Below are 13,506 nucleotides of genomic sequence, written 5' to 3' on the forward strand. Positions count from 1 at the left end.
AAGAAAATGAGTTTAGGATTTGGATATTTTTTTGAGTTTATACAGAGAAGATGTGAAAACTTTAGTTTTATTTCATACCTGAACATATATGCACAAGGAAGTCAGTATTGGATTACGGTTACATCCGAGAAAAATCCACAACTAAGATCAAAACATAGAACTCAGGCCTTATAAAATGAACAGGGAGAATATTTTAAATGGAACTTGATCAATGGCAGACACGATTAAAATTTTCCTTTGGAGCCCATCCAAAAAGCAATGGTTTTTGTACATTTTGGATAGAATTTTTGAAACAGGCAAGAGAGGAGATACCAGAATTCATCAGCTAAGAGCAAAATATACGCAGAGGAATCCAATGTATGAATAAAACTGATAAGGGCATAGATACATAGTAGTATAGGGTCAGCAACGATTTGGACCATTTTTGTGCGCCAGTATAAAATTACGTGAAAAATCCATGTATGATGTCAGGGAAAATGGTGACAGGGAAGTGATGTTTCTCAATTGCAAAAACCTTTCTCAGCAGGAAATGTGAAAAATACACACCATGGATTGTCTATTACCATAAACAAAAGAGGCTAACTGTTGACATGGCAGGGCCCCAGGGCCAAGTCTTTGGTGGGCAATCTGGAGGCAAAAGGGAAGGAATCTTGTGAAGATGCAAGTTTTACTTTTAAAAAAATATTAGACCATCACTTGTAATTAATGACTGTGTAATGAGAAACATCGATTTATCACCAACTTAATTTGAACTTGTAATTTTTCATGGTCTCACAATGGAGCCAAGGGATGGCTTTAATTTTTGGTTACACTAAATACCAGACATTTTAACATGAACATAAACATTGGTACTATTTTTGCAAATGGAAATGTTTAGTAGGTTATATAGCATACAGTCGCAGAAGACTAGGTTGCCTCATGCACCAATATGGTTAATTTTGATGTCCATGGGAAATCAACAATTTTGAGAGAAAAATATTGTGATTATTAAAATTTCTTCATCATTAAAGACAGTAATCAATTTCATTATGCTAATATTATCTTTCCTCAATCCTTTAAACATGGTCAATGTTTCGCAGCAGTCAATATTTGAAAAATATTCCAATAAAGCATGATTACCAAAGCTTCCACTTGCATAGTCTAAGCAGGATTATCTTCAAGGATAAAATAAACCTCATTAAATAAAATAGTGCATTTCATAAGAATGGTCACACTCTATACTTCTAAATAACCTTTAATCTTTATGAGTTGTTATCACAATATAAACTTCAATTGGTTAGATGATACGCAAATACAGATTTGACATTACAATTAGACTAAATTCATGATCAACAGTTCTCAATTTTTGAGCACAACAACATATAGCAGTATATGTTTCACTGTAAGTAAGAACAAACAGTTGATGAGAAACCATTGTTCAGCTAACATGAATTGTCACAGCATATACTTCTTACACAAATAATTTACTACATTACTCTAAAAACTTGGGATTCAAATGTGGATGACATGTTCTTATGAAAATAGAAAAAGGAAATGGAGATTGACAAGAATCAAATAAACATAACTACCACTGAGTTTATAAATTCATGCTTTATAAAAAACATAGCTCACCAAAGCAAATATATTTCACCCAAAGAATGTTCATATTTGTAAAAGAATATTTTAAATTTGGTATCATTTTTCAAACAGTATGGGGGAGGACTTTTCTTTTGGAATTTCCTCATCCAATAAAGGCTGATTCCCCAAATTGCACTTTGGAAAATAGTGGAAGAACTAAATGAGACTTCAAAGTAACATGACATTCCTAAAATAGGGTAATTTCATGTACTGAGCTGTGACATAAATGCACAGTGATTACATTTCATTCACAACAGCAACCAGGAGACAAACAAATCACTGTCCATTACCTCTTGCTTCATTGTTTTACTAAAACAACAACCAGCATTGGAAATTGGACATTTTCAGAAAATGAGACTCAATAATACAATGAAGAGACAACTGCTGACGCTCCATCACACAACTAGGATTTATCTGCAAGGGTTATAAACACAACACTTCCCATCCTATCATTTGCTGGTAGGTACACATCAACCTGGATGGATTAATCTGTTTTCCATTACATTTTACTTGAAGTTTTTACACATAAATGTTAAAACAGTACTCAAAACTTAAACTTCTCTTTCCAGGGGTTAACTAAAGGCCAACCTTAAAAAAAAGGACTTTTTATTCATGAAATTTCCAAAAGCTAAATCAAAATAAATTAACCAACCCAAACAATACATACTGCAAGCTAGTGATAATATTTAAGCAGCATCAGGGTGATACACAGAAGTACAAATGGGCCTGAGCACAGAAAAAGGAAATTACGGAAAAAAGAACTGTGGGCAATTTGAATTATCCCTTCAAGTTGAAATGTCACTTTTTACAAACACGGCAACTCGCATTCCAAGTACATTTAAAACCAACCAAAAATGTCTATAATTGTTTAGCACGGTGACGAAGCAAAACTCACTTATGAGGCCATCATCAGTTACACAATTCACGTTTCATTGATGGAACAATAATCCCAAAGCACGGCACTTTCCAGTGCAATGGAAACCTTTGGCTGGCAAAAACCTTACCGGTCCTGAGCACTTGATGACCCCATTTTCCTCCCTCATCCCCGCACTTCCTTCTCCGACTGCCCCTTGCCTTGCTGAAGAGATTGCGCTTGCTTTGTGGCCTTGCCTGCCTTGTTCTTCTTTTTGCGTTTGCTCTTCCTCAGCTGCCCCTTTCCTTCATCCCCCTCCTCCTCATTTACTTCCTCCTTGCTGACGACGGGTGATGCTTCGACCCGAGGGGTTGACAGCATCACAGTGAGTCTTGGGCCTTGCCTCGGGAGCCGAGGCTGCGTGGGTCATCCGTGAAAGTCAAGGCGGCCCACAATGTCACGGACAGTGGAGACCAGGGCATGGTGTTCTGGTGATCCCTCCAGAATAATTGTGTGGAGTCTAGTCATGTAACTATCTATGGTTGACAACGTGGGAGTCTCGTTGGTACCTAAACGTGGTTCCGGATGGTGAGGAGGCAGGGTTGTGGGGAATTTAAAGTTGTATCAGTGTGTGTTCCTTCACAGAAAAAGCCGTTACAAAGCTACAGTTTTCCATGGGACACTCAAATATTGAAAAGTTATTGAATCAGCCACTGAAGTCATTCGATTCAAGTTCCATGCATGTACCTTCATTGTTACACATTTTGTTGACTTGCTAAGATGAGATGATTAAAAAATCAACCTTGCAGAATGATTTGATTTTGATGGATGGAAAACATTTAAGAAGAAAATAAAGATGACACATTTCCCTAAAAATGTTTACTCAGAAAAACAAAGTTAATTTTACATGCATATCCATAAAAAAGGTTTAGTCGTCTCCCACACTGCATAAACAGATAAAATTCACAGCATGGGAAACACAGGCACACATATCTGCAATAAAAGTTAGAATATGTCTCCTGCTCCAGGAAAGCATTTGGAAATTTAGACTAGTCCAGGTCAAAATTAAAGAACAGTTCTTTCAACTACATATCTCCTCTTTCTTTCCGCTATAGACCCTCTCTTGTGTCAGCTACATAACCGTTAGCAGACCACACAAATTGTACATCTAATCTACATTTTAAGAAATATGAAGGCAGTAAATGAAACTAACAGCATTTGATAAACTAGGGACTTTGATAAAAATGGACTGAACTCGATTTCATTAATTTTCCAACGAAATCATATGAAAAGAAGTACCTATAACATTTTCAAAATTAAAGATAATAATCAACAGCTAATAGAGTTTGTTTTTGTTTTAATGAATTGAATGTTTTCATTACAGCATGAAATAATTTGCTGGAATGTTAAATGAAAAGCAGGCCTGTTTACATTCTTAGGGGCAGGTGAGAATATATAATTATAAAATAACATATAATCATAAATTTGTTCCATAGATTTTATTACATGTTAATGAAATTAGCATTAGTGCACAAATCTTATTTTACTACAGCTTCACTATCATGTTTTTAACGAGAAAATGACATATCATTAAGAGTAACAGCCCAAATGAAACTATGGTTACAATAATCAAGAGAGAAGAAATAGCTATTCAAACTAAAAAGATTAAAGCAATCATTCAAACACACATTTCTACTTAAGGTTTGACTAACTGGTTGTGTTAGTATGGTTCTTCAAAAAAATATCAGGGTTACACAAGTCAAGGAATTCTAGAAATACATTTTTTGTGTAACTTGAGTCCATGCCTTTTTCAGCAAAGGAATTCTTATACACTATGCCTATGCCCTATTGTGTGAAGTGTGTGCTCTCTTGTGGGGAGGGTACACATGGCCAAAGCTTAGTGAATCTAACCCAGTTTCTCAGAGAACTTGATAAAAAAAGAGGCATTTCTTTTTATTATGATCGGGCAGTCTACCATTTAAGACAAGTTTCAGATGGACACAAACTTAACATCTCTACACTTCTTAGCCTGGCCTAATACACAACTTTTCCCCATACTACAATTAACCCTTGATTTGGCATACTTTCTTGCTCCCTTTATTCCATCCAATTTCCGTATCTTTTTCCCTACCCTATCCATCTTTCCTAACATCCTCCCTTCCATCATAGCCTTCAGTATTCTGTCCCCACTCGAAATGCTCTACATCCACCTTTCCTGCCTCCTTTGGATTTCTACCGACAACCCCAACTTCTGCCCAACCATGCCTTTTTTGTTTTCCTTTTCCCCCATTTTAACTTTCCCATCATCCTCCACACCCACTAATTCAAAGGCTTTGAATCTACGCCCACACTCTGGCTTCAACAAACATTACTGGCCTCACTGTACAAAACCATAGTCTACTAAATCTAAGTTTTTACTAATTTATTAAATGAACGTAACACACTTTGATCAGGGATACAAGAAGAGCCACATTCCAATTTGAGACTACACAAACAAAGAAAAACAACGCAATTACCTGGAAGTGGGACAGTAGCAAAGGATGCAGCGAGGGTGGCACGCAAATGATCGAGGTGCGTTTGCAACGCAGCATTGTTGCTTCTCTGCTGAAGTGTTTCCACCTCCAATCTCTCCACTGTTGAGCGCATGCTCTCTATATGCATTTGTATGGTTGCATTCTGCTCTTCATACTCCGTGTTTGATTTCCGCAGTGTCCTCAACTCTGCTTCCCTGGCTGTTAAAAGAGAGAACCAAGAGAAAATACGTTCTGAGATTGGCAAATCACTCATTTATTGCACAGCCATGTAGACAGCAATGTATGCATCAATCAGATGTTGCTCAAATACCAAACCAATTTGGTAGAATTAAATCCATTTTAGTTAGTTGAAGCATACTTGTAACATTATTGAAAAACTATCCATGTTTAAAATAAACATCTGTTTCAGAAAAAAACATAGGAGAAGGTAATGTGCACTGTATGCATATCCCATGACCTATCATTTGCACACTCAACATGGAGTGGGAACAAGCTTATTCTTTGCTTTGCTAAAAATGCCTAAGCATAAAAATTGAAGATATCACCTTTCATATGAATAAATAAAGAAATTAATCAAGAACCTTACATTTATATTACAGAGACAATCATTGTGATAAAAAATGAAGCAGGAGCCTTAATGAATTAAATAATGAGTGGATTCAAAGATTTACAATACATCCAGCAAATTGCAGAGAGAAAATGATGAAATGTCATTTAAAACATCATATTTGTGGTTAACTGAATGCACGATGAAAGATCCTTAATACTTTCAGCAGGGCCCGTTGAAACAATAGCTATCTACCAGGGGCAATATTTTAGAAAAAATATAATTATGGGGTATCCAGATTCATGACACACACACCAATAAGAGAAACCTGAAATTAATTCATGTGATAAAAAAATCAGAATTTTCCGTTTGTTAACCCTGCTACAAGACTTTAAACTAACAAAGTAGTTATTCAGCAACACACCATGGTCACAACTTTCTGTTATGAGCATAAGTTATGACTCTATATCAAGAACAATGCTTGTATTTAGAATCACTGGGTCTATGCCCATAAAATGTTTTATATTGGGTTAAATGACCAACAAGAATGAGGGTTTCAGGTATGTTTTTTAAAAAGTTACCATTTGACTTGATTTGGAATTTCAAAGAAGGACAGGAATTACAAATCTCACTGTATGGCTGAAGTTTTAGGAAGTTGGAAATGTCGCAGTCATGTTAGGATGTTGTGAACCTTGTCATGGAGAGGGCCAAACAACGTGATAATATTAAACAAAATGGAAACATATTTCAAATGGAAAGTGATTTCAAAATTGTTTAGGAATAACGCTTAAAGAAGGAGAGAGAAGGATTAGCAGGTTTGGAGACAATACTATGCTGAAAATACTGTTGGCTGAGGAATCAATAGGGTGATATTTGTGGAAAAAATAACCTACATTTTTTCCTGTTTCACCAATCATATGAAAACATACAAGTTATAACCAACCTTTATTGTGATCTAAGAACTCTTCTGTAAATATTGGTATGTCAAAAGTGGACAGGTCAGCATCTGCTCTATCTTCACTGGACTCCCCAGTGTTGGGGCCGGCATTACCACTTGCGCCTGTTTGAGGTGTGGCAGGGGTGCCTGTAAACACAAGTTAAAATATACAATTTCCTACATAAATCTTAAATCCTGTAAGGTGGGTAAACATGAATTTACAATATGTTGTTTTTAGCATTAAAACCATGCATGATTAAAACAAAAGCATAACAGAACACACCAGCAGCTCCTGATGCCGTAACTGGATTGGCTCCATCAGCATTGCCTTTCGCCAAAGATTTCTCTGCGGGTGCTGAGGCAGCAGCCGCTGCTGCAGCCTTCTTCTCCTGCTGTTTCTGGGTGAATATTCGATAGGCTTCAGTCTGCTTATAGGCATTGAGCTCCTCTAGGTACCGTTCTCGGTCCACTTCAGCAGCATCCAAGTACTCCTGCTTTTCCGCTGCATCCAACTTGCTCCACTCAAGAGCAAGCAGGCGAGTAATTTCAGGAAAGGGCAGGTTGGGGTTTTCAGCCCTGGCCTTTTCCCTTCTGTCATTAAGGAATCGGACGTATCCTGCGGGGATGGCATATGAAATAATGTGTGTTTGGAAAAAATATTTGTATACACTATTGCTATGGGTAAATAACGTTTACCTACGGAACACTGCCTCGAGGCCAGGGCATCGTGGCAAGGGCATTCGTAGCTTCGGAGAATTTACATTCATTTATTAGAGCATAGTACTTTAACAATTACCATAGAGTTAGCTGGTCCAGCGCGCAGCATTTCAAGGAAGGACTGGGAAAATGTACCTAGGGACAAGGAAGGCCAGATTCCTATACACTTCTATGACCTCAGGTCATACATACCGGTTAATGGTTGTCGAGGCGCAGTGGCGTCGCGCTGTGTTTTCTTCCGTTTCTTTCCTTTCGGCCATATCACACGGACTTTTGCATCTGTATCGGTTGTTTTCTCGTCACCAGTGGGGAGCTTTTGTACGACAGGAACATTTAGGGGCCTTTGTGCTAAAAGCAAAATAAATATAAATAACATATTTCAAGAGGCAGCCGTAGTTTACAGGTTCACTGATACTAAAAACACACCAAAACTCTCTTGCTGCTTTTCAGGACTAGGTACAGTGACGACTACTCTATTACTGTTCGGCAAAGTAGCGTTGGCTGCATTAGAGTCATTCATAGCGTCCTCTCTTTGAGTATCTAGACCGGAAACTAATTGGTCCATGTCTTAATCACACCTAAATTTGTGTTTATAAAAATAAGCTATCATCATGGGGTACACCACCGACAAAGTCGTCAACACACTTATGAAAACAACAATGGTAATGCACACTGAATACACACATCCTCACCCGGCATTACTGTAAAAATGAGGAAATTTCGGAATATTTACTTAAACCGATAAAATATTTTTCGAAGAGCGCAAGTGAAATTATTATAATCACGCAAGTTTAATAATTCCGCTGAATACAATTCATAAGATAAATAACAAAGACCCTTGTTTTTAACTACGGCAAAGTCTGTTGATTTCAACAACTTTGATTGGCTGCGTGAAGTCCAGTTAGGTCACATGGTATAGATTCTTTTTTGTCATTAAGTACTTTATTCACCACTAGGCGCTTGAAGCATATATGCCGGATTTGAATGAATTTAAATTTTTGAGAGCTGGAGTTGGGAATTCGATGCAAAAAGACCTAAACCTCCGTAAAAATTCTGTTCTACGTCAGGGATCATAAATTTAAAGATAAATCTATATTGTGGATTTTTTTATCAAAATATTAACTGAATATTGATATATTTTGTTAGGCGCAAATGAAAAATGTAGATAAATCTATGTAATTTATGAAAGTATTCTTCTAAATATTGAGATAGAGACACCTTACCCTCTCGCTAATTGTTCTCCAATTATTTTGAGTGCAGAAAAAGTTAGTAGCATAACCATTGAGTAATTAAGTAAACATAAATATTTTTGTTCTTCGCTTCCTAATGTTAAAACTATAAATAATTCAACATTGCTGTTTATCGCCTAGATTTTACACCCGTCCAGGGAAAATCAATTCAAATTGGGTTAACTATAACTGCAACTAAATTGTTAAGAAATAAATTCATGTCGTGCCTTAAGGCAACACTTTTATGGAGCGGTTATGGTAGTGATAATACAACCATAAAGAAATTGAATTTACCATAATGCGATGCGTGTCAGTTGAAGTTCTTTATAAGGACCATTAAATTCTGAAAATAAAGATGAACTACCATTTGGGACTTAACATCAACTAGTGCAACGTTTTACCAGACTGGTTGTGCAGAATATTGAATTAATTTTAATTGAAATCTATTTGGTTGATAATCTTTTTTAATTTTAAGTTTTGCAGAGGTAAAGATATAACTTTTATTGACGCTTGACAAAGCTAAGGGCATATGATCGACTATTACAGTTCAGCAAGTTGTTCAACAGATGGCGCGACATGTAACCCCCTCTACCCAAAATTCTTGGTAACATCTGCAAAGGATATGCCCACCATTTAAAATCTCTCTGCAAGATGTGATCTCTAGAATATGATTTTTAACATTTGAAAGAGCCTATTCTGAGAACTTACTTCTTGGAGAACTTTTTTTCAGATTTGAGCGACTATATTAATCGACCGGCCGCAAAAAAATGGAGCATCAATGTAGAAAAGGTTCCCAAATGAGGAATATGTTAAGTATTAAAGTTACCCACATTGCTCTCCGGGAGTTACTCAAACAAAAAACAAGAAAATGCGTGAATTCATGAAAATAGCCCCTGATGGAGAATCAGATGCTCTACAGACAACACGAGGCTTCCGGCACGCCGATGTCCCTCTCCCGTCCGCTAGGAACGGAAAGTTAACGTTTTTTTCACAATGACAGATACATTCAGGAACCGAGAGATGTGGTGTGGAACGAAGCAAACTTCACCTAAATTGAAGGGGCGGCGAAACTAGGCGTGGCAATGACGCGTCTTGATCCATTGGGTAAAATGTGAGTTGGAACAAGAAAAATGACGGAATGAAGTGTGGAATGTTAGTATTGTCATACTATTTAAATAGTGAAATCATTAGAAAGTGCAAAAAAGTCGTTTGACTATTTATATTTTAAAGAAAACTGTTTAATAAATCTTTGCGAATATCTATGAACAAGTTTCATTGAAGTCCACTGGCGAAAAATACATTTTTTTCGCAACCTAGTTTTGAGGAAATGGGAGACTTTTGGAACTCTTTCGTCATAATGGCTACAGATTTAAGATGATTTTGAGTTTTCCTAATGATTACTTGAGTAACATAATCCGTTATCATTTTGAAATTAGATGCTTCTTTCTCAGAAACTACGACTTAATAAAATATTATATTTCCTCCCACTTTACCTCAATATTCAGCGGCCTTACGGAAAAACAGTTTCCTTCTAATGGTCACGTGTAATTTAAAAGGACTCATTGAAGAATATTTAATTGGAATGGCGGCACGTTGAGCGTAAAGAAGTCTAGGAAGTTCCTACGCGATTTAAACTTAATGATAAACTCAACGCATTCGTGGCCAACAATAAGGTCGGATTCTGAGCCAACAAGTTAAAGAATTTGAAGGACCAAGAACTCAGCCCAAGCAAGTCTCTCGCCATTCAAGATTATGTTAAGGGAAAGCCGAATGATTCAGTTGGGCCTAGCGTACAGACAGAGAAATTTAATATTTCAGCAGTGCTAAGCAACAACCTGGGAACTCACCCTTATGACAGCAGGCTTTCATATATTACAGAATGAGCACATAGAACGGAAGGACAATTTTGGACGCAGTCCTCATGTTAATGTATGCATACCTCACAACCGGCGATGCTGAGCTGTTTTCTCCTTTGTTTAAAACCGGGCTTACTGACCGCCGAACAAACTTTACCATGAAATACATCAAGATATACAAATAAGATTAGTATAAAAGTATCAGGAAAAGTTTATTTTAGATATAGTTGCAATTCCTCAAAATTCTTCAAAATACATGTTTTAAGCGCCGACACACTTTTGCCAGCGAATTTTCCACGACGCGAAGGCTACCTGGTAGGCAGATTCCGGAAGGTCCTTAAGGGCACGCGCGCAAGCTTCTTTGGCGGCACTTAGGGTCCCATGGTGGTGTCCTTTGAGGGACTATTTAACTTTTGGGAATAGGAAATAGTCTGCTGGTGCCAAGTCGGGACTGCAAGGGAGTTGGGGAGTAGTCGCGATGCCTTTGCAGAAGTCTTCGCAAGTAGACAGTCGAATCTGCTCTTGGTCGTCCGTCAAGACCTTCGGGATGAGTTAAGCGCAGATCTTTCGTATCGCCAAAATTTCAGTTATAATCGTGTGCACTGTCATCTTATCAAGGACAATACGATCTGCGAGCATGCGCACCGTTAACCGAGGGCCTGAATTCAGGTGTTCACGCACACGTTGTCTTGCCTTTGACGGCCGTCCAGCAGGAGGTTCTTCCTCTATACCCTCTCGGCCATCTTTAAAGAGCTTGAGCCGCTTAAAACTGCTCTAATGCCCTGCTTAAAATCATACCCGATTTCCCCAGGTCAACTCAAAATTTGATGGCGTACCACAGTTCAATTGTTTGCTACATTTTGCGCTTGCATCGACTCAATCGACATGGGTACTCTAAAACACGATCTAGCCTGAACGAACGCTCGCAGGCTATTAGTGATTGGCGTGTTTTGAAGGTCTACCCCCCCATCACCGAGCCTAAGAGCTGAGCGCGCGCGGCGACGTACAGTCACGTCAGAAAAAAATTGTCCCCGATACTTTCTATAAAAATCTTGTTTTTACATCAGCTATTGCATCCAAAGATGTACGAATGGTCTAATAAAGCGCTACGGGACCAGTGTAGCTTCATACTGAAACTGAGCAGTCATTGTATTTATTTTTAAATTAAACAATCACTCTATTAACTCTCTGAAACTTATCTTTCAATCAAACTTATACCTGTGTAAAAAATTTCACCTGTTGTATTCGCAATTAACCAGAAAATCTGGCATTAAATTACTCACTTGATTAAAAGTTAATAAAATTATTCTTCAGATACAAAGGAAAGGTTTTAAAACAGCGATCGGGGTACGGCAGTACCGTAGCACTGTTGGATGCCAAGTGACATCGAACAGTGAGACGGTACTGACATCTTGCTTTCAAGGCCTTACTCTCTACGTTGATGGTCACCGGCTGACCGAAATAACATTATTGGAGTCTTCTGAGTTTCTTAATATTGGCAATAGAAATTAATATAACTTCAGATTCGCTGATGTTTCGTTTACTTTCCATTGCATTTACTGCCCTCAACAACTGATTCCAGCAACAATTGGAAGGAAATGACTGGCTGTCAATAAATGTTTCGACAAGAATAAATGAACTCTTTCAATAATGCTGCATCAGCGACATCCTAGCTTTAGTTGGCATAAGTATAATTTAGTTACAGCTTCGATCCTTTTTTATTCTCTCAGAATGGTCGTCGATTTTATATCCATAAGTATTCAGAGTTGGCCTTCAAAAGTAATAAGAGAGTAGGCAGTATTTCATTTCTTTTAGTGAAGTATGTGAATGCATACTTATACTCAAAACCTTCTCTTTAATGGGTAGCCAACATTAAAAAGCCACATTTTAAGTTACCTAGGGAAATATACTCCGTCTTTCCTCGGTCTAGCCCTTCGTTCATCTCACATTCATCTTTTTGGAGTTCGAATCTCATCCAAAAAGTAAGAAGCCTGTATCAAAAGAAACAATGGAATATTGGTCACTAAGCTGTCCTTTTTCCCATAAGGAGAAGAGAGGTAGAAATGATATGAATAAGGAAAAGACCGCTACGAGATATCAAGCTATTGTCACCGGGGAAAACGTAAGAAAGGTATGGGTTGAAAGCACGATTGCACGCGCAGCGATTAAGTTAGCATCTCCACCAACAAATATTTCGTCCCAAATTTGTTGAAATTCAACAATATTCCCTGAACTAAATGTTTACCAATATTTAAGAAATCCAGGAACTTCAAAATTTTAAGCAAGAAAAAATTTCTGAAATCCAGAAAATTTTAAGATCACAAATATTGTCTGAAATTATTTTTCTGAAATTAAAATTGAGGCTTGCTTGAGAGGAAGAAAATGAAAGAGATTGATAAGAGAAATCCTGATGGTACTTTCTCAGTGGATTGGTAGTAAAACCCACAAAAATCTGAGAAATATTAAAATCACAGTTTTTATTATCCACTAAGATAAACTGAACCATTGACCTATGTGACCCAATATATGTTGACATTAGCATTAAAACTATCGAAGATATGTTTCTTCATAGAACTTTTCCAAAGATATCCATGAACACGATATTCCATTTAAGGTGCACAACCATAGAAACATATTTCCCTAGCCATACAAATATTACCCACACTATGCCAGCCCTCTTTCACAGATGTACCATCTACTACAGCGGCCATATTTCACAAACGGCAACCACTGTATCAAAAAATGAAATAAACACAGGAACCACTGATGACCAACCCCGTTACACTTCACAATCCAACACAAGATCAACATCACCTTCCTTATTCGTCACCTTGAAATTCCACCTCGGCGACTTTCATCTCACGTTTTTTTACCGTAAATATTTAGCAATGCCGTTGTCACAACTTCCATTTTGCAATTAATACATTTTGAGAAACAAAAATTCTGCTCCCGAACAGTGAATGCGAATGCACTAAGGGATCAATGCGGAGATTTGGTACACATACAAATAACGTGAACAAAATATTACAATGCTTGAATTACGGCAAAAGTCACAGTAAATTTATCAGGCAATAATACGTTTGGTTTCAAATTATTTACATAGCAACAGTAACAATGGAAGAAGTACGAGGCATAAATGTGTTTATTTACATTAGGAACGTCGTTGGATACGACGACAAGCATGACCACTTAAAACGTTACTTTGAGTATAAAATT

At 37.4% G+C, this 13,506-nt stretch overlaps 1 protein-coding gene across 2 annotated transcripts; it reads right to left on the bottom strand.

Annotated features, from left to right (window-relative positions):
* Positions 1-1,229: 1,229 nt before the first annotated feature.
* On the bottom strand, positions 1,230-8,061 carry LOC139689040 (high mobility group protein 20A-like). 2 transcript variants are annotated; one of them, XM_071586282.1, is made up of 7 exons: positions 7,898-8,061; positions 7,632-7,783; positions 7,398-7,553; positions 6,772-7,104; positions 6,495-6,635; positions 4,987-5,202; positions 1,230-3,039 (listed from the first exon to the last, which is right to left on the bottom strand). In XM_071586282.1, the coding sequence occupies exons 2-7, from the start codon at positions 7,768-7,770 to the stop codon at positions 2,897-2,899; spliced, it is 1,128 nt and encodes a 375-aa protein (XP_071442383.1). In that variant the 5' UTR covers positions 7,771-7,783; positions 7,898-8,061; the 3' UTR covers positions 1,230-2,896. The 2 variants fall into 2 exon arrangements, with proteins under 2 accessions (XP_071442383.1, XP_071442384.1); XM_071586283.1 differs by having other exon boundaries at positions 7,890-8,061.
* Between the last annotated feature and the right edge of the window lie 5,445 nt (positions 8,062-13,506).

This window comes from Hetaerina americana, unplaced genomic scaffold (genome assembly GCF_022747635.1).
Source record: "Hetaerina americana unplaced genomic scaffold, ioHetAmer1.1.p SCAF_1, whole genome shotgun sequence".
Taxonomy (NCBI): Eukaryota; Metazoa; Arthropoda; class Insecta; order Odonata; family Calopterygidae; genus Hetaerina; species Hetaerina americana.

Coding starts and splice junctions, on each gene's coding strand:
- LOC139689040 (XM_071586282.1), bottom strand. CDS start 7,770: ATGGACCAATTAGTTTCCGGTCTAGATACTCAAAGAGAGGACGCTATG. Junction 6,636..6,771: donor TACGGCATCAGGAGCTGCTG/GTGTGTTCTGTT, acceptor TTGTGTTTACAG/GCACCCCTGCCACACCTCAA. Junction 5,203..6,494: donor GTTCTTAGATCACAATAAAG/GTTGGTTATAAC, acceptor CTCTTTTAACAG/CCAGGGAAGCAGAGTTGAGG.